The sequence below is a fragment of the Curcuma longa genome, chromosome 14 (assembly GCF_044706935.1).
Source record: "Curcuma longa cultivar G26 ecotype Majalengka, Jawa Barat chromosome 14, ITB_CL_G26_1.1, whole genome shotgun sequence".
NCBI classification, from domain to species: domain Eukaryota; kingdom Viridiplantae; phylum Streptophyta; class Magnoliopsida; order Zingiberales; family Zingiberaceae; genus Curcuma; species Curcuma longa.
This window is the reverse complement of record NC_133874.1, coordinates 1,601,197-1,626,711: the sequence shown is the minus strand read 5'-3', so window position 1 is coordinate 1,626,711 and position 25,515 is coordinate 1,601,197. Positions and strand designations below refer to the sequence as shown.

General features: G+C 37.8%; 1 protein-coding gene across 2 annotated transcripts; it reads left to right on the top strand.

Annotated features, from left to right (window-relative positions):
• Window positions 1–1,155: 1,155 nt before the first annotated feature.
• Window positions 1,156–23,801, top strand: LOC141845236 (uncharacterized). Of its 2 annotated transcripts, none has more exons than XM_074733297.1 (7): window positions 1,156–2,845; window positions 3,075–3,130; window positions 3,603–3,851; window positions 3,946–4,182; window positions 19,004–19,123; window positions 19,230–19,358; window positions 23,481–23,801. In XM_074733297.1, the coding sequence occupies exons 1-7, from the start codon at window positions 1,156–1,158 to the stop codon at window positions 23,499–23,501; spliced, it is 2,502 nt and encodes an 833-aa protein (XP_074589398.1). In that variant the 3' UTR covers window positions 23,502–23,801. The 2 variants fall into 2 exon arrangements, with proteins under 2 accessions (XP_074589398.1, XP_074589397.1); XM_074733296.1 differs by having other exon boundaries at window positions 3,576–3,851.
• Window positions 23,802–25,515: the final 1,714 nt, after the last annotated feature.

Genomic DNA, 25,515 nt, shown 5'->3' with positions numbered 1-25,515 from the left:
ATGAGGTCGGTATGTGATACCGGGACCAAGTCATGAGGTCGGTATGTGATACCAGGACCAAGTCATGAGGTCGGTATGTGATACCTATGCTTTGTTGAGCTTGTCGAAAAAGGGCAGAGTGTATATACCATTGTTCCAAGTGTTGTGGCATGCAACTACTTTATGACGGAGTTGGTTTATGAAGTCAGTTTGATACTACTATGATCGTATGAGGTCAGATCATATAAATACTGAGGTTAGGACGAGATCGGTTTATACCTTAAATCCTAATCCGGTGCCGACCTCTTGGTGAGGTTGGTGATGAATTATTGTGCGATACCGAGCTCTGTAGGGGAAGAAGCTGGAGAGATTTGACCTTCTGATGAGGTCGGACGTAAACTGAAAATTCAAGGGGTTGTCTAAAGTATCAAGGTATGCACCGACCTTTTAATGAGGTCGGCAGTTTGTGAGGTAGGCGGTTTGCTCGGGGTGAGAGTATTGAACCTAGGAGGAGGGGAGGTCTGGACATTTTGTATGAAGGTCAGGAAGACCTTAGATATTGTATTGAGGAATTTGCTATCCTCTTAGCGGTCCTCTTTTACCTTTGTTATGACCTTACGAGAGCGGGATCCCTTTACCCTTAGTCCACCTCTTGGTCAGGTATTTTCTCCGGATTTTACTCATTTTCCACGTCACTATGAATTATTCTCGCTGGATCAATTATTATACACGTATTAGTTTTATTAAAACTACTTAGAACATGCATCAATTTTGTTCAAAATTGGAACACAATTTTAATCAAATTACTCTAACGTTATAGCATAAAAATACTATGCATTATTATACGTTGTACCAGTTTTGATAAAGCTACTGTAATAGTTAGAATAAGACTATTTTTAAAATGAAAAATATAATAAAAATAAAGATATCTTTTTTTACCAACTAAAAAAAACAATAAGGAACAAAAATTATAAGAAAATAATTATATAATATTTAAAAGAGAGAAAAATATTTTTTTATGTGTTGAAAATATTTTAAAAAAATATTAATAGAAAATGATCAATTTTTTTAAGAAAATTGTTATTATACTTGAAATAAATTTTCATACAAATGCTCTTAGAAAAATTCCCTAAAAAATTGTATTACTACCCCAGTCTTCGTCGTGGGTTGCGTGGTATGGAGTCGCCGGAGTGCCCTGTTTGTCTGCAGCCGTACGACGAGCAGCAGGCCGTGCCGCGAGTCCTCGCTTGCGGCCACTCCATCTGCGAGCAGTGCGTCGTCGTCCTCCCCCCTCCGAGCCCCGCCCTCCCTGACGCCCTCCGATGCCCTGCTTGCACCCAGATCGTCCCCTTTTCCCGATCCCTTGGCCCCGCCGCCCTACCTAAGAACATCGATCTCCTCCGCGTCCTTCCTGTCTCCTCGTCCTCCTCTTTATCCCTTTCCCCCGATTCCGGTGCTAAATCCAAACCATCTCGCACACTGGAGTTCTTTCCTGTCTCTGAAATCCATCGTCGCCACTACGCCATCTGGAAAGACTCCATCTTGCCTCAGGAAGCAATATACCCTGTCCCCGCTGGGACCAGAACTGAAGAGGTTTTGGTGGCTAGTATGCCCTCTCCTCTCGGTCGCCCATGGTTCTCTCGCGCCAACCAGCTCGTAACTCTTCTTCCGGTCGCCTCTGTCTCGTCTGTGTCTAAAAAATCTGAGTGGTTTCGTCTCAGTTATATCGCGCGCGTGTTGGAGGCCCTGAGTGAATTGGATGACGGGACTAGAGCTTCACTGCGTTTTCTAATAGACGCCTCCTGGAAAGAAAGACGCGGGGTTTGTAAGGTTTATGGGTTGTGGATGAAACCGGAGGAAGAAAGTTCAGATCTTTACTTGATTTCTGAAACCTTTGATCGAAGCCTTTCTGATGTATTGAAGGGTGAGAGTAAGCTTAATATTTCTGGAGATACAACTGACAAATTTCTTGCATTCGTTAATATAGGCTTGGACCTATCTGAAGCAGTGATGGGTTTACATTTTCAGGGCATTGTCTGTGGTTGCTTAACTCTTTCCTGCGTCTCTTTGGATGAGTTTGGGTATTGCCATATTGATTTTAACAAAGTTTTGCTAACAAGTTGGAGAACCCAGGAAGATATCAGGTCTTTTGTATCCAGAAAAGGAGGGGAGCATTGTGCCAAGGACAAGTACCAATTGTTTGTAAGCCCTGAGACGCTGCTTGTGTATGATGAGGATTCTGGCAAGGATTGTGGATCAGATGGTCCAATTCAATATGCTTCAGATGTTTGGTCATTAGCCTGCATCTTGGCCATGCTTATTACTGGGGATGAATTTATTTCTCCTGAGTTATTTGATGGTTGGTTTTCAATGCTTGAAAAAGGGAGATGTGAGAATTTTGTTGAACTGTATGATGCTTGGAAGGAAAAAGTCGTATCTAAATTGAAACTTTTGTTACTAGGAACCCAATTCGAGCAAATTCTTCATCTTCTTACATTGGGCTTGAGTTATGGCTTGCATGATCGGCTTAAAGTCTCTGATATTTGGCATTGCATTGTCCTTATTTCATCAAAAACTTTTCTTCATTATGTTCCTCCTCTAGATGGATTTGCAGCAAAAGATACTTTACTGTGCTGCCTTGTTCTCGGGAATTCACTTTGCTCGGTTAAGAAATCATCACATGCTGGCAGCTCAAGTGCTTGTAGTACCTCAGATATGAACATTATAGGTAGCAATGTGTCCAATAACCAAAATCCACAACAGGAGAAAATTGATGAGGACCTTGTCAAAAGGATTCATGGACACTGCCCAAAAACCCTGACTCTTCAGGGCCACAGTGATTGTGTAACTGGACTGGCTATACATGGTAAACAATTATTCCACTAAATTTCCATATGTTGTTGGCTTACGTTTTCTACATTTGTTTTTTCTTTTGTGTGTTTGTTGCTTGACAACTACAACATAAACATATTCATTCTTCTTGCTTTGATAATAGTTTTATGCATGAGATTTACAAAGTCACTTTCTCATCCTGTTTTTCAAATCCTATAAGAAGTTGAAAGTTAGAACTGACGGCCAATGTATCTTCTTTGAAGGGGATTTTCTGTTTAGCTCTTCATTTGACAAGACAATCCATGTATGGTCCTTGCAGGTACGCTCTTTGCATGCTGCACTTTTTATTGGATGATAAACCATCGTATTTTATTGTTAAGTCTGGGTGTCATTGACAAATGTCTAATAAAAGTATCTAGACTCTTGCACGATGAGAGGTAGCTGAAAGCAAAAATAAACTATATGATTATTCTTGACCGAAGTAAGAGACTAGGAGGTGGTGCACAATTGTGGGAAATAAAGCCATGTTTTAACATTGTATCTGATTATTCAACATAAGCTAATATTTTTTGGTGATGATCTACATTGTAATACATACACCTCCCAAAATTGCCCTGATAACACATGTTAATGCCTGACTGTAAGCGAAAAGGATACTGTTCTAACTCTTCTAGAATTTTGATTTTCACATTTTATTTCAAATTCTTCCTGAGGAACATCTTTAATGATCTTATCTTTTTGTCAAATTTGTCTGTGTTGCTTAGGATTTTTCTTATATTCAATCTTTGAAGGGCCATGAGCACAGAGTGATGGCTATCCTTGTTTTAGATGACACGAACATGCCAATTTGCATAAGTGGTGACAGTGGAAGTGGCATTTTTGTTTGGAACATTGGTGCATCTCTTGGTCAAGAGCCATGCAAGAAATGGTATGAACATAATGATTGGCGTTATAGCGGAATTCACTGTTTAGCCCTTTCCCCAACAGGATATCTCTATACTGGTGGAGGAGACAAATCCATTAAAGCCTGGTCCTTGCAGGTGTTATGCCTTTTTCTTCTCTAGTAATAAAAATGTTCTCCATCATTTTGGATTAATTTCTTTTGACTTGTGTCCCTTCTTGTTGTGTTTCCAGGATTACACCCTTTCGTTCACCATGACTGGTCATAAATCCATTGTATCTTCTTTGGCAGTTGCTAATGGGGTTCTTTATAGTGGAAGTTGGGATGGAACCATCAGATCATGGTGGCTCCATGACCACAGTCCATTGGCAGTTTTAGGACATGAGGAACCAGGCATTTCAGCCCCAATTTTATCCATTTCAATTGAAAACAATTTCCTTCTCTCAGCCCATGAAAATGGCATTCTTAAGGTTAGTGGTGTTAAGGCATTATATTTCTGATCCATTCTTGTAGAAATTTATGGTGTCCTTATAAATGCAAAAACACTTTCAAGATATAAACTTTACCAAAATCTAACCCATTGCTTTTGGAGTAAAGCCTATATATTGATATATACTTGACACTTTTAGATTGCAATTTAGGAATTATAATACTTTTCCTCTGACTCTCACTCACACAAACTCTCACTACCCTTCTTCTCTATTTATTCTTTTCTGTTTCATAACAAGCATAAAATGTAATATGGTGGGGGAGGGTGGTGGAGGGGGTGGGCGGTGGTGGTGGAGGGCCCTTAATATTTAAGAAGAGTCTTAGGCAAGTTATAATTATAGATTTATTTTAATTTGACTCAAAATAAATCAATTGAATCATAACTATAATTAACTTTTTTTGAGTATCTATATGTGCGAGTTACATAGGCCACATATACAACTACATAGACCACTGCCTCTCCTATTAAAGCCAACTTTGTATAGGAACTTGTACATGCAAATATGCAAGACAATCCTTTGATGTATGTAGAGGCGCATATGGTGCCTTTTGAAATTGTTCTGTACTTCAAGTTGTATCAATACATCACAAACTTTTAGTGATGGGCCATAGATTGGATTTTCTTAGTACATTATGCCATTGGTAAGCAAATAATTACCATTACCACAAAAGTGGTTTGTTGAGGCAATAGGTTCTTGTTAGGCATGTCATTAAGAACTCTTTCCTAATATGGCAAAGCTTGCGTTAGGTTGGAGCGCAATAGGTATCTTCTCACTCCCATGTCAAAAATTCTAGGAGTCCTTTAGGCACTTGTATATGGTGTGATATCCATCCAAGTGGCTAGAAATTTTCAATTAGGGTATCCAACTCCTGCATATAACATCTTGAACTTTTAGATTTACATTTTTGTTGAATGCTTATTGTTCAAATTTCAAGGCCTCATCTTGTGTTGAATTTCTAAAAAGGGTAGTCCGGTGCATGAAACACCTCGTCAATGTGGGTTCTGGAGAAGGGTTGGACCATATTTGCGTCTATTGTATACAACCTTACCTTGCATTGCAAGAGACTATTTCCGCGACTCGAACTCGTGAAGACAAAGTCATACGACAACAATTTTACCATTGCGCTAAGGCTCCCCTTTACCGTTGTGATGAATTTCTAAGAAAAAAATAAATTAGCACTCAATGCATATATTATACACACTATAAATAATATAAAACACTAATTTATGATGCTCTAGTGCTTGATGGATCTATGTTCCTTAGAAAGCATTTTATTATGTTTTTGCTATTCATTTGAAATGATGCTAAATGATAATGATGAATGAAAATATAGTGACTGTTACAAAGATATTAGTAACAGTATCCAATCAAGTAAATATCCAATTGACTACCCTAGTGACCACTTAGTGAGAAAGAATGATCAGATAGATGTTTATGATTTAGACTTTATAAAAGTATATATTTTTGTTTATGTGTAAGGGTAGGATGAATCAATATCTGATTTTAGATATAGTATATCAATTAGATTGGTTGTGATAAGATGCATATAAAGGAGCTCAAGAACAATTAGAGATCTATGACATCATTATAAATTCAGAGTAGTGATCCTTGCACTCAAAATGCATTCTAGAGTTTACAAATAGATATAAGTGCTAATGAACTAGGATCCAATTTTGTTAGAGAGGAGGGACCTAACACATGAGAGATAAGGTGGTATTTTTTACAGAGATGGATAAAGTTAAAGTTGCAAGAAGCAGAGAAGAGGGATATATGATGGATCGATATATGAGGCTAGAGAGGGGTAAATAACCGATAGTTTGATCTTTTACAATTGATTATAATACAACAACAAAAAGGCAACAAATACAAAATATAAGAACAATAAAATAAGTAATGCTAATAAGATAGATTTTTACGTGTTTTAGAAACCCAAACTCCTACTTCCTACTCTGTGACTTCTTAGATACCTTTTGGAAGTGGAGAAATCTCTAACAAAATTCCTTGGAGAATTTTTGGCACAAGAGTAGAATTACAAGTAGAGAAAAAGAAATAATTGTTGAGTTTTTCTATCTGTGTTTTAAAATTTTATTTTACTAAACAAGCAGTAGAAGCATAATAATCTAAATTATTACAACACACATCAAAAAATCGTACAAGGATACACACGTGTGCATATATAATCATAGAAATAGATGACATAATTATATTACACTTGTTGGATGACGTAAAACGGAAACGACATCAACCAACAATCCTCAGAAAAGTTGCCTTTATTAGTATCCACACCGAGGTCTCCCCGAGACGACTTTGCTAAGTTATGTGTCGTGTCTCCGTTTCAATACTAGTTGAAGGAAGGAGACAAAGTGATCCGAGAGAGAACCTACGGTTCGATTCGGTATTTGACGACTCAAAACAACCCAATGATACGAAACAAATTGAACGGAGGCGATGAAGTCGCCGTTCGAATGTTGGATGGCTCACTGCCGACGAGAGGCAGCAGGCCTAATGGCGTCACAATTCCGGTAACAATAATTGCTAGTCGGAACAACAGCAAGGGCAAAGGAAGAAGACCCCACGTTGGAACAACCCTTGCTGTCCAGCAGAAAGGGGCTCCGATTGAGACAACCAGTTACTTCTCCCGGAGGGGGATGACTGACCGGTGGAGGATAATCCATCTGTGGCCAAGGATTGAAAGTTCGAGCCGTATCGGGCGATACGGGTAAAAAATTTCATTCCGCCGATGCACCGGCACCGGCACAACGCCGGCATAGGAATTTTGGCTGGGAGACGCCTCCGGAGGCGTTGCGCGGCCTCGGCGACGCCGCCGGAGGCGTCGTTCGGGCCCCGCGACGCCTCCGCATGCGGGTTGCACGTACCCGGTCGCGCGCTGTGTTCGCGATTTTTATTTTTATTGATTTTTAAAACTTAGGGTTTAATTAGATTTTAATAATCAATTCCTAGCTATAGTTCGGGATTATTTAAATAGACTTTATTAAAATCTATAAAATTATTAAAAAATTTTATTTTTTATTTTTAAATATTTAGATTAAATTTTTTTATTTTAATTAATATATTTTATATTTTAAAAATATCGAAACTATATCGACACCGTACGAAACGGTACCGAAACTGTATCGTTTCGGTCCGGGATCGAAACTTCGGCACGACTCAATATTTTAAACCTCGTTTGTGGCACCCTTGGTTGGCGTTGGCACAACACCTTCGACGGCGGCGGTAACACCTATGTTGGTCGGCGATGCACGGAGGAAGAGGGGCGGTAAGCGACGGCTAGAAAAGAAGGAAAAGAGAAAATTTAACTTTTAGGTTTTTCAATTCGTTAAAATTTTCTTCTATAGAGATCTATTTATAGATTTCTAATTGGTTTGATTCGTGAATCTAAAACTTGTATCCATTAGGTAAAATCCAAACCAATAGCCTTAAGTTTAGTTTGAGACCAAACTATGTTGGTTCAAAATCAAACCATTTTTTAATTAAAATCAAACCAATTTAGTTTATAATTAAATCAAAGAAGGTCTACTTTGTCTTGAAAAGATGTGGCCCATCCACATTTCTATTTCGACAAAATATCTTTCATATTTGTCTTTCGTCTGGTTCAATCAGACTCAATCTCTCTCGATTTGAGAATTTAGTTCTCAAACTCTTTTTATGTCTTTTAGATAATCTTGCAGTACATATGATCTTATAGGTTCTCAGTTTATGTTGATCGCCCATAATTAATCATTAATTATGGATCAATCATAAGTGACACCTAGTAGCCTATGTGTCATTCCCCACTAGGCTGACCACGTCACATCTAGTCCAAGCAGTAGTTCCTTGTCCTGCGGATTTAAATAATTTAAACATCTGTCCAAGAGAACCATCCTCTTGACGTATTTATGCTTTAATCAAAGACTTACGAGTAACAATCCTGACAAGTGGCCATAGAGTATACGTCTTCTTATAAAAGGAGTGGTATATCTCTGATCAAGTGATAACGGTGAAGCACATGTTTGGATCGTTGATGAGACCTAGGTTCCTTGGTCTGAGTAATGCCCCCATTGTTGTCGCAGTAAATTGGTAATCCTTCAACAATGCTCGAAACCACATTAAGTTCAGTGATGAACTTTTTGATCTAAACCGCTTTCTTTGCTATTTCAGAAGCTGCAATATATTCCGCCTAAGTGGTAGAATTAACAACGATTTCTTGCTTGAAACCTTTTCAATTACTGCACCTCCATTAAGGTAAATACATATTCAGATTGGGACTTAGAATCATCCTTATCCATTTGAAAACTGGCATCAGTATACCCACGTATAATCATATCACCCTTTCCATATGTCAAGAACAAATCTTTAGTTTTTTTTAAAGTACTTAAGGATTGTCGTGACAACCACCCAATGATCTGTGCTCGGATTCGACTAGTATCTGCTCATGATATTTAGAGCGTATGATACATCGACCCTAGTACATAACATAACATACATGGTTGATCTTATAACTGATGTATATGAAATTTGGTTCATGTGAATCCCCTCTCGTCTTATGTGCGTGAGCACATAGATTTCGAAAGGTGAATCCCATGTCTCATTGGAATGAAATCTTTCTTGGATTTTTTCATGCTAAATCGTTTTAGCACTTTATCGATGTATGTAGACTGTGAAAGACTAAATAATTTTTTCAATCTATCTCTATAGATCTTAATCCCAAGGATATAGGGTGCTTTTCTCATATTTTTCATAGAGAATGTTTTTGACAACTAAATTTTAACAAATTGTTGAATGGACACATCATTTTCTATAAGCAATATCTCATTAACATATAATACTAGGAATACGACCGCACTACTATCAACCTTTATGTACACGCCGAGATCATTTGAATTTTGTGATAAATCAAACTCTTTGATTACTTTATCAAAACAGATATTTTAACTTTTGGATGCTTGCTTCAGTCCATAAATGAACTGTTAAAGTTTGCATATTTTATTTTTATCAACTGATGTGAAACTTTCAGGTTATATCATATACACATCCTCGAATAAATTCTCGTTAAGAAAAGCTATTTTCATATTCATTTTACATATCTCATAATCGTAATGAGCTGCTATGGCTAGGAATATTCGAATGGATTTAAGAATAGCTACTGGTGAGAAGATTTCGTCATAGTCAATACTATATTTTTGACGATAGTCTTTTGCCACCAATCTTGCTTTGTGGGTAATCAAATTACTATCTATGTCATTTTTTTTTAAAACTCACTTGAATCCAACAGGTGTTATTCATTGATGGGTCCATCAAATTCCAAACTTGATTTTCATACATGGAATCTGTTTTCGATTTCATGACTTTTAATCATGAGTTCTTTTCTGAATTTTTCAGAACTTCTTCATAACTAGTAGACTCCTCATCCTCAATGAGCAACACATCTCTCAATTCACTTACGAGAAATCTATATCTCTTGGGAATTAGATGTGCCCCACTAGATCTACGAAGTGGCAGTGTACCAACAAGTTCAACTATTATCTCATCCCTATGAGCAACAAACTATGGGTCTTGATTAGACGTCTCTTCTGCATCTATTAGTCTCTTGAACTACCCTTAACTCAACCTCACTCACACTATTTTCCTGCAAGAGAAACTCTTTCTCTAGAAATACAGTATGCTTTGAAATAAACACCTTTTGTTCCAAGCAGGACAACACCTAGTTTCCTTAGGATAACTAATAAATAGACACTTATCAGATTTAACCAGGGTTTAAAATCTCGTGCCGAGCTGGTCGAAACGGGTGAAACTTTTCGTTCCGCCCGCCGACCGGCACCGGCATGGCCCGGCACCAGCCCATCCCAGCTGCCAGAGTCGCGCGTCTCCGGCGACCGCGCCGGAGTGGTCGTGCGACCCCGGCGGCGGCGCCGAAGGGGTCGCGAGACCACACGACCACGTCCGGAGGGTCGCGATCTCGCGATCTTGCCCGCGCGTGCCGAGATCGGGGAAAAGTTGGGGCCGGCGACGCCGCCGGAGGCTCCGCCCGGGGCCGGCGACGCCGACGGAGGCGCCGCCCGGGGCCGGCGACGCCGACGGAGGCGCCGCCCGGGGCCGGCGATGCCGCCGGGGCCCCGCGACACTCCGCGCAGCCGCCCGCACCGCATCGCGATCATTTTTCCTTTTTTTTTTTAACTTAGGTATTAATTGGATTTTAATAATCAATTCCTAGCTATAGTTCAAAATTATAATTTGGGGTAATTTAAATAGACTTTATTAAATCCTATAAAATTATCAAAAAATTTATTTTTTATTTTTAAATATTTATATTAACTTTTTAATTTTAATTAATATATTTTATATTTTAAAAATATCGAAACTATACCGGCACGGTACGATACGGTACCGAAACTGTATCGTTCCGGTCCGGGACCGAAACTCTGGCACGGCTCGATATTTTAAACCTTGGATTTAACATCTATTTTGTCTGATACAATCCTCTTCACATAAGCAGGACAACCCCATATCTTCAAATAAGATAAATGAAGTTTCTTACCATTCTATATTTCATATGTAGTAGTAGAGACTACCTTAGTTGGGACTCTATATTTAGCAAATACTTGAAAGAAATGACTTGAGGGAATAATATTCTCTTTTATTGAGACTGTATTTATAATAATTTACAGCATAATTACAGCCCAATATCAGGATTAGAATCACTGATTTAGAGGGAAGAAATCACAGAAAAGATAGACATAAATCATCCTATAACAAGACTTGCTAAGAATAACCAAGACTTGCTAAGAATAACCAAGACAGCTAGCTGGTACATATTTGCATAATTTACACCTCAGAGCTTTCCTAAATAATCTGTATTCTCAACACTCCCCCTCAAGCTGGTTTAAAGATATCTTCCATACCTAGCTTGCTTACTAAACATTCAAATTGTCTCTTGTGTAGCCCCTTTGTAAGTAGATCAGCTACCTGTTCAATGGTAGGGATATAGTCCACACTAATCACACGATTGTCTATTTTTTCTTTGATGAAGTGCTTGTCGACTTCCACGTGCTTTGTGCGATCATGAAGTACTGGATTGTGTGCAATCGAAATTGCTGTTTTGTTGTCATAGTGCATCTTTATTGATGTTGACTTTGATATCTTCAATTCCAATAATAGTCTCTTGATCCACAAAACTTCACATATCCCGTGAGCTAAGGCTCTAAACTCAGCCTCTGCGCTGCTTCGAGCTACCACATTTTGTTTCTTGCTATGCCAAGTGACCAAATTACCACCCACAAACGAGCAATATCCCGAAGTAGACCTTCTATCAGTTAGACTTCCTGCCCAGTCTGCGTCAGTGTAGGCTTCAACTTGCAGATGTCCCCGGGTTTTAAACAGAAGGTCTTTACCGGGTGTTCTCTTTAGATACCTTAGGATTCGATACACAACGTCGAAATGTTCAGACCCAGGCGAGTGCATGAATTGGCTAACTACACTTACCGGAAATGCTATATCAGGTCGAGTGTGTGATAGATAAATCAGTCTCCCGACAAGTCTTTGATAGTGCTCCCTTTCCTTTACTGATTCTGCCGCTGCTGGTTGCAGTTTGACGTAAGGCTCCATAGGCGTCTCAGCCGGCTTGCATCCGAGCATACCAGTTTCGGTCAGCAAGTCAAGGACATATTTTCGTTGGTTGACAAATATACCTTCCTTGGATCTTGCAAACTCCATTCCAAGAAAGTACTTTAACACTTCTAAGTCCTTGATTTCGAATTCTTTTGCAAGCTTTCCTTTAAGTTCTTCAAGTTCCTTGTAGTCACTCCTTGTTAGGATGATATCATCAACATACACAATCAGCACGGTTGTTTTACCTTCCTTTGAGTGTTTGTAAAACATGGTGTGATCAGCTTGACTTTGAACATAACCAAGTCGCTTCACAACCTTGCCAAAGCGTTCCAACCATGCCCTTGGGGACTGCTTCAGACCATACATGGCCTTCTTCAGTTTACACACCTTTCCGACTCCAAACTTTCTTTCAAAACCCGGAGGGAGACTCATAAGTACTTCTTCATCTAGATCTCCATTTAGGAAGACATTTTTAACATCCAGCTGATACAAGGGCCATTTGAGATTGACTGCAAGTGACAGAAGAACTCGAATTGAGTTAATTTTTGAGACAGGAGCAAATGTTTCCTGGTAATCTATTCCATATGTCTGCGTAAAGCCCTTTGCTACAAGCCTTGCCTTATATCTCTTTACACTCCCTTCTGGTTTACTCTTTATAGTGAAGAGCCATCTGCACCCTACTATCTTTTGATCCTTAGGTGCTTCAACAATTTCCCAAGTACCATTTTTCTTTAAGGCATTCATTTCTTCAAACACTGCTAATCTCCAATCCTTGTCCTCCAGTGCTTCCTGAATGTTTCTAGGTACAATAAGTTTTGAAATATTAATAGTAAATGCCTTATGTGTTTCGGATAAATGGTCATGGGTTATATATCTGGCAATGGGATGTTTGGTACAGGTTCGGGTACCTTTTCGAAGGGCAATGGGAAGGTCAAGGTCATTTTCTTGTGGGACAATTGAGGTTGGACTAGAAGGCTCAAGAATAATAGGTAAAGTGGAGTTTTTATATGAGTTAGGGAAAAGAGAGGTACCTGGAGTATCCACAATTCCTTTGCCCGAGGCTTCCAATGAGGCTTGTGCTGGAATGGTTAATTCATCTCTACTTCTTCCAAGGACATTTCGCCTAGAATAAACCAAAGGTTCAAGGATATTTCGGTTTTTTTCCATTCAAAGTATTTCCTTTTCCGATAGATCAATTTCATGGTTGACAATTGTGGGTTCGGACTCCCCATTATTTTCATTTTGGAATCCATTTTGAGATTTTGGAGGCTGGTCAATAACTTAAATTTGGAAGAGTTTTAGTTATTTCCCAAAAATTTGGTTCCCTTAGATTCTCCCCCTGAATCAAATTTTTGGTAAAATATGGTTTTTGAGGTTTCCATGAAAGTGGCGTGGGTTACTTTCAGAAAGAAACGTTTTTTGAGAGGATTAAAGAATTTGTAGCCTTTGCGATTTGCAGCATAGCCCAAAAAAACACATTTTCTGCCCTAGGATCTAATTTTGACTTGCTGTTTTGTTGTTTTGGGTTGGCTGCTGTTTTTTTTTTGTTCTGTTTGCCTTCACGCTTCTGTCCACTACAAGGGACAGCCATCTGGTGCAGACAGCCAGAGCTGTTGCCGCTTTTGCTTGCAACACCCACAAGAAGGGGGAGAGTAGCAGATTAAGGGATAGCGCAGCAGGTTAAGGGACATCGAAGAGTAGAAGGCAATGTCGTTGCTGCACCAGGAGATGTGCTGCTTCTCGTGATCCCGAGCCCGAGCACAGGAAGCCATGTGCATCTTCCTCGACGCGAAGGAGACGGAAACCCTAGCGACGGGTCCAAACGAACAGACAGAGAAAATTAAAATGCCGATGGTTTCGCGCGCGACGGAGAGCGCGGCCGGAGGAGGTGGCTGGTTTCGCGCGCGACGAAGAGCGTGACCGGAGGAGGCAGCGGAGACGGCGCGTTGCTGCAGACGGAGGAGACGGCGCATCGCTTGCTGGAAAGACAAGCTGGGAGGAAGAGACGCGCGCGTGACGTCGAGACGCGGGAGGCGGCGGCGAAGAGAGAGAGAGGAGAAAGAATTAGGGTTAGGCGGATAAACCTAAATCCTCTGGCTCTGATACCATGTAAAATATTATGGAATATCTTGGGATATTACAAGACATAGGTCCCTATTTATACATGAGTATAAGGACCTATTCTAGGAAAAAAATTATTCTATAAAGAAAATATGAATATTTATCCTTAAATATTCTAACAAGAACAATAAAATAAGTAATGCTAATAAGATAGATTTTTACATGTTTTAGAAACCCAAACTCCTACTTCCTACTCTGACTTCTTAGATACCTTTTTGGAAGTGGAGAAATCTCTAACAAAATTCCTTAGATGGAGAATTTTTGGCACAAGAGTAGAATTACAAGCAGAGAAAAAGAAATAATTGTTGGGTTTCTCTATCCGTGTTTTAAAATTTTATTTCACTAAACAAGCAGCGGAAGCATAATAATCTAAATTATTACAACACACACATCAAAAAACCACACAAGGATACACACGTGTGCATACATAATCATAGAAATAGATGACATAATTAAATTATACTTGTTGGATGACGTGAAACGGAAACGACATCAACTAACAACCCTTAGAAAAGTTGCTTTACTAATATCCACGTCGAGATCTCCGCAAGACGACTTTGCTAAGTCACGTGTCATGTCTCTGTTTTAATACTAGTTGAAGGAAGGAGACAAAGTGATCCGAGAGAGAACCTACGGTTCGATTCGGTATTCGACGACTCAAAACAACCTGACGATATGAAACGAATTGAACGGAGGCGATGAAGCCGCCGTTCGAAGGTCGGATGGCTCGCTGCCGACGATAGGCAGCAGGCCTAATGGTGTCACAGTTCTGACAACAATAATTGCTAGGCGGAACAATAGCAAGGGCGAAGGAATAACTCGCGTTGGAACAACTCTTGTTGTCTAGTGGAAAGGGGCCCGATTGAGACAACCAATTGCTTCTCCCGGAGGGGGATGATTGGCCGGTGGAGGATAGTCCATCGGTGGCACCCTTGGTCGGTGTTGGCACAACACCTTGGACGGCGGCGGTAGCACCTGTGCTGGTCGACGATGCAAGGAGGAAGAGGGGCGGTAGGTGGCGGCTAGACGAGAGGAGAAGAGAAAATTTAACCCTTAGGTTTTTCAATTCGTTAAATTTTTCTTCCATAGAGATCTATTTATAGATCTTTAATGGGTTTGATTCGCGAATCTAAAACTTGTATCTATTAGCCAAAATCCAAACCAATAGCCTTAAGTTTGGTTCAAGACCAAATTATGTTGGATTAAAATCAAATCACTTTTTAATTAAAATCAAACCAATTTAATTTATAATTAAACCAAAGAGGGTCTACTTTGTCTTGAAAAGACGTCGCCCATCCGCATTTCTATTTCAACAAAATATCTTCCATATTTGTCTTTTGTCTGGTCTAACCAGACTTAATCTCTCTCGATTTGAGAATTTAGTTCTCAAACTCTTTTTATGTCTTTTAGATAATCTTGTAGTGCATATGACCTTATAAGTTTTCGGTTTATGTTGGTCGTCCATAATTAACCATTAATTATTGATCAATCATGAGTGACATCTAGTAGTAAATCATGACCCTCAATTAATCGAAAAATCACAGTTGATTCCAGAATCACTTTTCAACCCTTCAACAATTATAATTGTTCGTGCGTCTGTTCTTTTCACTCATCTTATACCCGATTAATTCAGGATATAGTCTATGTGTCATTTCCCACTAGGTTGACCACGTCACACGTAGTCCAAGCAGTAGTTCCTTATCCTGTGGATTCAAATAACTCAAACATCTATCCAAGAGCACCATCCTCTTGATGTATTTCTGCTTTTAACCAAAGACTTACAAGTAATAATTCTGACAAGTGACCATAACGTATACATCTTATAAAAGGACTGGTGTATCCCTAATCAAGTGATAACGACAAAACACATGTTTGGATCGTTGATGAGACCTAGGTTCCTTGGCCTGAGCAATGACCCCATTGTTTAGCAGTAAATTTGTAATGCTTTAACAATGTTCGAAACCACACCAAGTTCAATGACATTCGCTTCCTTTGCTACTTCAGAAGCTGCAATATCTAAGTGGTGGAATTAACAACAATCTTGTTGACATTTACAGATAAATACGTATGATACATCGGCACCAATATATCTAGTATAATCATATCACATAGCATAAATCTTTAGTTTTTTTAAGTACTTAAGGATTGCCTTGACAACCAGCTAATGATCCGTGCCAGGATCCGACTGGTATCTACTCGTGACTATAACTAATGCATATGAGATCTGGTTCATAACTGATGCATATGAGATTTGGTTTAAATCCTTCGTCTTGTGTGCACGGGCACATAGACTTCGAAAGGTGAATCCTATGTCTCATTGGAATGAAATCTTTCTTGAATTCTTTCATGCTAAATCGTTTTAGCACTTTATCGATGTATGTAGACTGTGAAAGATCAAATAATTTTTTCATCTATTTCTATAGATCTTAATCCCAAGGATATAGGTTGTTTTTCTTATGTCTTTCAAAGAGAATGTTTTTTACAACTAAACTTTAACAGACTGTTGAACGGACACATCATTTTCTATAAGCAATATGTCATCAATATATAATACTAGGAATACGATCGTGCTCCCACCAACCTTCATGTACACGCAAGATTCATTTGGATTTTGTGAGAAATCAAACTCTTTGATTACTTTATCAAAACGGATATTCTAACTCCTGGATGCTTTCTTTAGTCTATAAATGAACCGTTGAAGTTTGCATATTTTATTTTTATCAACTGATGTGAAACCTTTGGGTTATATCATATACATATCCTCAAATAGATTCCCGTTAAGGAAAGTTGTTTTTACATCCATTTTTCATATCTCATAATCGTAATGAACTGCTATGGCTAGGAATATCCGAATGGATTTAAGAATAGCTACTGATGAGAAGGTCTCATCATAGTCAATACCATATTTTTGACGATAATCTTTCGCCACCAATCTTGCTTTATGGGTAATCAAATTACTATCTATGTCAATTTTTTTTAAAACTCGCTTGAATCTAATAGGTGTTATTCCTTCGATGGTTCTACCAAGTTTCAAACTTGATTTTCATACATGGAATTTGTTTTTGATTTTATGACTTTTAATCATGAGTTCCTTTCTGAACTTTTCAAAACTTTTTCATAACTAGTAGGCTCCTCATCCTCAATGAGCAACGCGTCTCTCAATTCACTTATGAGAAATCTATATCTCTTGGGAATTATATGTACCCTACTAGATCTACGAAGTGGCAGTGTACCAACAAGTTCAACCATTATCTCATCCCTATGAGCAACAAACTGTGGGTCTTGATTAGACATCTTTTCTGCGTTTATTAGTCTCTTGAACTACCCTTAACTCAATCTCACTCACACTATTTTCCTGCAAGAGAAATTCTTTCTCTAGAAAATATAGTATGTCTTGAAATAAACATCTTTTGTTCCAAGCAGGATAACACCTAATTTCCTTAGGGTAGCCAATAAATAGACATTTATCAAACTTCGCATCTATTTTGTTTGATACAATCCTCTTCACATAAGCAGGATAGCCGTATATCTTCAAATAAGATAAATGAGGTTTCTTACCATTCCATATCTCATATGTAGTAGTAGAGACTGTCTTAGTCGGGACTCTATTTAGCAAATAAACAACTGTCTCGAGTGCATAACTCTAAAAGGATTTGGGAAGACTTGCATGATTCATCATTGACCTAACCATGTCCAACAAAGTTCGATTTCGCCATTTATAACATTGATATATTCTAACATAAATGTACAATAAATTATGTTTGGTAAAATAATTCTTCGTTAGCTATCATATAATCTGATTGAATATTAGTTTGCATAAAAAAATATAGTTTGGTTGATATTTTCACTCCTAAAATCTTTATCTCTCATATATTTACTGATGATTATAAAATAAAGCAATACGATAAATAAACAAATTAAAATGTAAGTTAAAGAAGATGCTAATAATGGTATTCTTTTTTATCAGACGACATGAAGATATATATTTTTTAATAATATATGATGGTATGCATAAATTATGAGAAAAGCTAATTAAACACAAGCAATTAAAAACTGTCGACTAACTAAACAAAAATAAAAGTAATTTTCAAATAGAGCAGTAGCAATTATGTTAAGATGATGCTTGATGGTCGTAGAGGCTATAGATTCATATCAAATGTATACTATTGTACTCTTGACATTCCTATACGTTTTTTCATGTTCACATAATTTTTTTTTAATTATAGAGCTGTGTTAAATTTTTTTGGCTAAAATATTTAACGATCATAGAGATCTTGAATTTGTGTCAAATGAGCACTGTTGCAGTCATAGGGTTCAACAAGAGAGTGCAACAATATTTGACAATGACTAGTTGATTAGCTAATCGACTGGATGTGATTCTAATTAATTTTTACTCTAGTTGACTGGTTGCTGTAAAATACTTTGTGACCAAAAGTACTTGATTGTCCTTAGGAAAAATTAACATAGAAAGACTTGGGGAAACTCCAAGAGCGTTGTCAAGCACTTTTGGCTAAAAGTAAAAAATATTTGATGACCTTAGAAGCCTCAGATTCACGCTTAAAAGGCATAGTTGCACTCCTGAGGTTTCCATTTATAGTTTAATCATATAGTCACTAAACCTATTAGCCAAAAGTACTTGACACCAGTTGATCAGAATTGACTTGCCAATCCACTGGCATTATATCTAGACGTTTGGTTTATTGATTGTTGGTTTGGGCAGTAATGGATCTGACAAAGCAGGTTGCCTAAAGGATATTTTGGAAAACAAATACGTCCTTCCATAAATTCCAAACTACGGTGTGCCCTTTGGATATTCATTAAAATTGGATTCGCCCATTGATAAATTGTTGAATATTAATTTTTTTAGTGTATAGAGCTTGATAATACCCCATGTGCAGTGTTTGTGCAAAGTTACTATTGAACATTTATTTTAAGAAAGTAGTCATTTCTAAGTACATTTAAAAAATTGTCTACCTGCAGCTGTGTTGTATTGACATTTTATCTGATAAGATTATAGTTGTGGCCTGTGAATATATACGTGTTTATTTTTTTCTCCTGTAATTGTTGTTATCAGGTGTGGAGAAACGATGAGCTTTTTAAATCACAACAAATTCATAATGGTGCTATTTTTGCACTTAACTTAGATAAAGGGTCAATTTTTACTGGTGGGTGGGATAGAATCATTCATCTACAGGTCTGTGTTTCGACAGAGATTTAGATAAATAATCCTTTTAATCTCGTATCATACTATGCATCACCTAAATCTGTTAATTCAATTTCTATTGTGTGGATATCTACAGGTGTTGTCAGAAAATGAACTAGAAGCAGAAGTTAGTAATATTGGGTCTATTAACTGTGACTCAGTGGTAACTTGTTTATTGTACTGGCATGGGAGACTTTTTGCAGGATTTTCCAATAGAGATATCAAGGTATTCTTCTTTGTTACACTTCATTTAAAATTTTAACATGAATGCAAATTGGTAGAAAAGACATTTTTTTGTTGATTGACATATTTTCAGTTCATAACAAACTTAGTTTCATATGTTCTGATTTTTGTAGGTTAATTATGTTCATTGTGATTAGTAGATTTTAGTGGTATGCTGCATAACTATATGATGTAATAAGATGGTTATACTATTTGATGTTATATTGTTTAAATTTTTAACGGCTTAGGTGTATATTCCAAAACTTTTATTCTTCCTCCCTTGTTAGCCCTGCTCCTTGTAGGATCCTTAATCCTAATCTTCTCCAACCCACCTTCTCCCACCCACAAACCCTTCTCCTGCATCGCCCCTTGATCTTTCGTGAAATCCTAACTTCCTTCATGCCGTGGCACATTGCACATCGTCGTACGCCGTCACCCACCAACGCTGCCGTTGCCCATCAACGCTGCCGTCGCTATTGTCAGTGACACCGCCGTTGTTGTTGTCGATGCCCATCATAGCAGCAAGCTGTTCTGGTTTGCCACCAACTATTGTTGGTTGCTGCAGTTCACAACTACCTCCAACAACAAGGTAGCAAGAAGATCTCCTTCCCCATTTTACTTATTCCACTGCAAAAGTGAAGTTTCTCTTCTTTACTTCTAAAGCAGTAGCCCTAAATCTTCTGTTAGCTTTGACAGTCATGAGGCAGAAGTTCTCGGCGCATGTGTTTGATCCACCGGTGAAAGCAGGGTAGAGTTTCTTAAGACGAATTAGTGTGATTTAAGCCACAATATGGAGTTCTTGCTGGTTTTTTTTTAAAAAAATTATCTAATATCATTCATGTTGTATATGTTGCAGAAACATATACAACATGAATGATATTAGATAATAAAAAAAAAGAATAATCATTTATAGATTGTAGCATTCAAACTCAAGATTATGCACTATGCACCTTCTCTAACCAATAGTTGGACAGCAAATCCTTGTCTTATGCCGCTAGAGCTGAGCTGATTCGATCAGTGTTGCAAGGAGTGGAGTTATCAGTTTTCTCGATGCTAGCAGGAGTAGTTACTTGGATTACCATACTTTGCATATTGTTTCCTGTGGGGGTCCAAGAGGTCTCTGGTGGTGTGGAGGAATATGTGCTATCCCAAAGCAGAGGGAGGACTGCACTTTAGGGATACTAGGAGTTGGAATCAGGCTCTACTCTCCAAGGTGCTTTGGAACATCCATGCAAAGGCCGACACACAATCGGTCAAGTGGATCAATAAAATATACCTCCGTTCACAATCATTGTGGTATAGACAACCGAAGAAAGGGGATTCACCATTTTTTAAGCAACCGATGAAGGTCAGGAAGGATTATACAGAGTATGGGTTCGGTAGATTCAGCCATTAACCTCATCACAAGCTGGAGTAAGGAACCTAGATATGTACTGTTCAAGCCTATGAGTTTTTCAGACCAACTGAGGGTGTAGCCGGCCATGCTGTATAATGCTAAAATAAGCCTCCATCCTGTGGTTGGGAGCAAAAGGTCGTTTGCTAACCAAGGATCATATTACATTCTAGCAGTTCACGGGATCATGTGACTACTGCAACATCAAGTTTGAAACTAAGGAACACCTATTCTTCAACTGTGAGTTCAGCAGGTCCATATGGGAGCATGTGTGAAACTAGGTGGGAATCCAGAGACAAATGATCATGCTTCAAAGTGCCATGAAATGAATTCAAGAAGCACGAGGAATTGGTTAGTAGAACTGGGCCAAGAAGATTGCTTTTGCCTCCATGGTGTACCAAATATGGATAAACCAGAATAAACGGGTCTGTTGAGGGAGTGTTGTGATCCAAGAGTGAATCATTCACAAAATTAAGGTACAGATGTACAAGATTTTGTTTGGCCTATACCCTAAGGTCCAGGAGTTATATGTACAATGGGAAGGAGGATGAGGAAGTTTTGGGTTTAGAGACACACATAGCTTACATGCATTAATAGTGTCAATATGTGACAAGTTTTGATGTACATATTTCCTTGAGAATGAAATTTACATTTATGGATCAAAAAAAGAAAAAATCTTGATCAAGCTAGTTAACATGGGTGAAATTTTTTATTCCACCTACCAATTGACATGCGAGAAGCCACAAAATCCCCGGTGCATTAATAAAACTTAACTTCTGCTTTTGCAACCTAATTGCTAGATGCTTTGTTCATCTATGCCTTCCATGAGAAGCTTTGACTTCTCTGAATGGTTCATTGTGTCGAGATCCTAATCCATAGCTCATCTGATAAGCTCTGAATTGTCCTTTTGTCATGTTGCAAGAAGCCTCAATTGGCTCCTCCATGTCAAACCCTCCATGCTAGAAGTCGCATCATAAAAATCTCCATTGGCTAATCCTCTGCTAAACCCTCCACGTTGTAACTCTAGCTTTCTCTAGTGTTGGCTCGCATATCATGACTCAAGTTGCTCTAATGTATGATCATGTATTGTGACTCAGATTTCTCCAGCTCCAGCGATGCCACTTCCCTCCAAGTAGGCTTCCTCTTTTTCTGCTTTTCTTCTTTCCCCTAGTGATGCCACTTTACTCCAAGCAGGCTTCCTCATCTTCTACTTTTCTCTGTTTCCTTCCTCTGCCTCTTCCTTAGAGTGAACAACACTTTGTTCGACACAACTGTGTTGCTCAGATTGGGGACTGAAACCCCAATTTGCAATTAGACTTCAAAACTTGATCTTCTCACATCACCTCCGAAACCCTAGATCCAGCCTCCAAGTAAGCAGGTGATAATGCTTTGTAGAGAGGTTATTGAGGATCGACTTGAAGGAGTGTCACAACTAGAATGACTCCCTTCGCATAGAAGGGTGCCACTTGTTGTAAGACATTTCATTTGTATTGTCTGCACTATCTGTCCATATGCAAACATCATAAAGGGCTAAATAGAAACACCAACTAAATACAAAAAGAAACACGGATAGCAACTTCAAAGATTTTAATTAACTTCTCTTAACAATCACAATCTTGCTGCCATCTCTAGAAGATCATTCCAGAGTTTTGCATCTACATGTTGTATCAGTACCGTGCTTTTTTTGGGTCATTTTTAAGCGTCTTAGTGATTTTGTCTTTTCATTTTTATGAACCCTTTATAATTTATATAAAAAGCAGAACATAAATAAATGCAACTAATCTGGTATACCTAGTGTTATGTTTGAGGTTTAGATGGAATTAATTATGTATTATGACTCTATACATCACTAATACAATATTTTATTCTCTAACTGTCTATCATCATTTGCAATATCATGTTCTCTGGTAAACAAACAAAAAAAATCCTACTGAAATTCATACCCACTCTAGATATTACTTTTATCTGTATTTTGGTGCTGTAAAATGGATTTGGGTATGTATAATTCTGATATCATGTGATATATTTTGGTCGGTTTCAGGTTCAGCCTTTTATGCTTTTTTTAATGTTTATCGTTCAAGGAATCAATTATTGCTTAGGCCTTTAATTACGAAATTTATAATGTCTTCATTCTTCCCTCTTCGTTTTCTGGGGGAAAAAATACCTAAACTTTTGAGATTTTAATAAATCTATCAGAAACCTTCATTTTTAATAAATGTATGAGCTACTTCTAACCATACAATTGACACTCTTATCATTCTGATGAATATTATATCTTGTCATATATTAATTCAACAATTTTAACCATAATTTGGTTAAGAAAAATGAGTGAAACCTGGTTATAGTTAAATTTGAATAAGGTGTAGAAATGACTTAAAATGTTATGGAACAATGAGTAATGATTTATTTCCTCAAAAAAAAAAAATGTTCATAATGCGTGATGTCTTTGTTTAAAATGAAAGCTCATGATAAATTTTTAACTTACAATTCGTGATAGATATAATACTTTTTCTTGGTTATTTGAGACGTGCTGATTACCCAAGGTTCATACTACATGATCCAACAAGGCATAGAGACGCTTAACCGTATAGTTTCTTCTAAATTATGGAAGAGTTTTTGCCAATGCTTCTTTGCAGTTCTACTGATCTTTGAGTTTATATATATATATAGATAGATAGGTGTTCTTAGTTCCCAATGTACATGATCATAACGGTGCATTTTTTTTCTCTCCAGATTTATTGCTTCGATTCTTGATGTGCTTGATCTGATCCGCCATCCTTTTTAACACTTGACTGACGTGATTCTGGACACTGTTGCATACAATATACACTTTGTACATTATAGAAAGCTTGTAACTCAAGTGTCATGTTTTTTTTTTCTCCTTTTATGTATATAGATTCCCATGTAGATGTAATTGTGTGAATACGGGCTGGCATCTGAAGAGTATAGTCTGGTCAATTCCTTGACAAAGAAGAAAGAAGAAACCTAGTGAGTACGAGTCAGTGAACAGGAATTCGGTGTAAGCAGCAAGAATCAGTAAATACTGTTGATTTCTATTTTGCAAAGTAGGTGACTAGAGGCTATGCAACCAGAGTAAGTGACTGCAGGTTAATATCCTGTTGTAATGTATTTTATAAAGTAATTTTTTAAATATTAGCAAAGCAAGATTGCCCAAGTCAAGCAATATTTGTTGAAGGAAGGTCAATTGTGGATAATATTCATTTGACATAAGAACGGTTAAGAAGATACACAAGAAAAAGACTTTCCCTAAGGTGTATTATAAAAATCCATTTGCAAAAAGCTTTTGACTCAGTTCAATGGAATTTATACAGGAGGTGTTATAGGTGTTCACATCATGAATCATAGAGTGCATCACCACCATTTCATTCTTAGTAACAATCAATGGAGGTATATATGGTCACTTCAAAGGGGCAAGAGGACTAAGGTAAGGGGATCAATTCTCATCACATATATTTAGATTTTGCCAACCCTAGCCATCATGATCGTGGTTGATATTGAGTAAAGTTAGGAGAATCAAAGCAGAATAAGTGAGTCCAAGTGTTTGAGCTTTGTGTGTGTGAGCTTTGTCTCCTGGAGTGAAATAAAAATTTGAGCATCGTCTCAAGTTTAATTTCAATACTAGGAGCGATCCTATTATTTTTGGTATCAGAGCTTGGATTTTCTAAGCTCATGACAGGTTAAAAATCTTGTTCAAGGTCGAGGTAAGGGTAAATTGATTATACCAAATTTCATAGAGTTTTCTCAAATTTATTAATTACCAGGAATTTTCGAAAATTTTAAGCTACTCTCTGGAAAGAATTATGAAATTAAAAGATGGAGACCCGAAAAGCATCCTTCACTGCTTAAGTAAGGCTAGTAAGTGCGTAAGGCGGTAAGTCTGAAGATTTCAATTAAGGATATTCCAGAAGTAGTTCAAGTTTTCATTCAAATTCCTAGGAGAGGCTCTTTTATTAAATACTTATTTGATAAGGCGACCGGAGGAATTAACTGATTGCAAAAGACCGCCGAGCAACGTAAGTCCTCAAGAGGAGGTAGTTAGCCAGTCGGGTGAGCAAGAAAGTTTTAGGACTCCCTAAGCCGTAAGGATAAGTCACTAATAAATGAGACCCCTATGTCTGAAAGAGTTGAGAAAAATATAGAGGATTGGTATGAGAAAACCCGAGCCAAAGACCTTGAATATCTTGATTTAGCAGAAACACAACTTGATCTAGCCAAAAACCTAAGTGTAATCCATAACAAAGTCTGTTTGTTGTCAAAAGTCTCTTTGAAACATTTCTACCTTTTGGAAGAAGAGAATTTAAGAATACAGAAAGAAGTAGTTAAACTACGACAATCTGTGCAAAATCTTGAAAAAGACTTTGTGACTCATAAACCTTTGACTAAGGCTGAAGTAAGAAAGCTTGTGCTAGAAATCTCTAAACAGCCTAAGCTGATTGAGGAAGAAGCTGTAAGGTTAATTGAGGAATTAAAGAGAAATATTGGGAAGATAGAAGGTGTCCTGAAGGAAGTAAAAGAATTAATTGGTTAATGACTGATTTTGATCCAAAGCATGCTGGAAAGGTATGCAAGCTACAAAGGTCCATCTATGGACTAAAGCAAGCCTCTCGAAGCTAGAATCTTTGATTCGATGATGCAATCAAAAAGTTTGATTTCATCAAGAATGAAGATGAACCTTGTGTCTACAAGAGGGTTAGTGGGAGCACAGTTGTATTTATTATCTTGTATGTGGATGATATACTTCTCATTG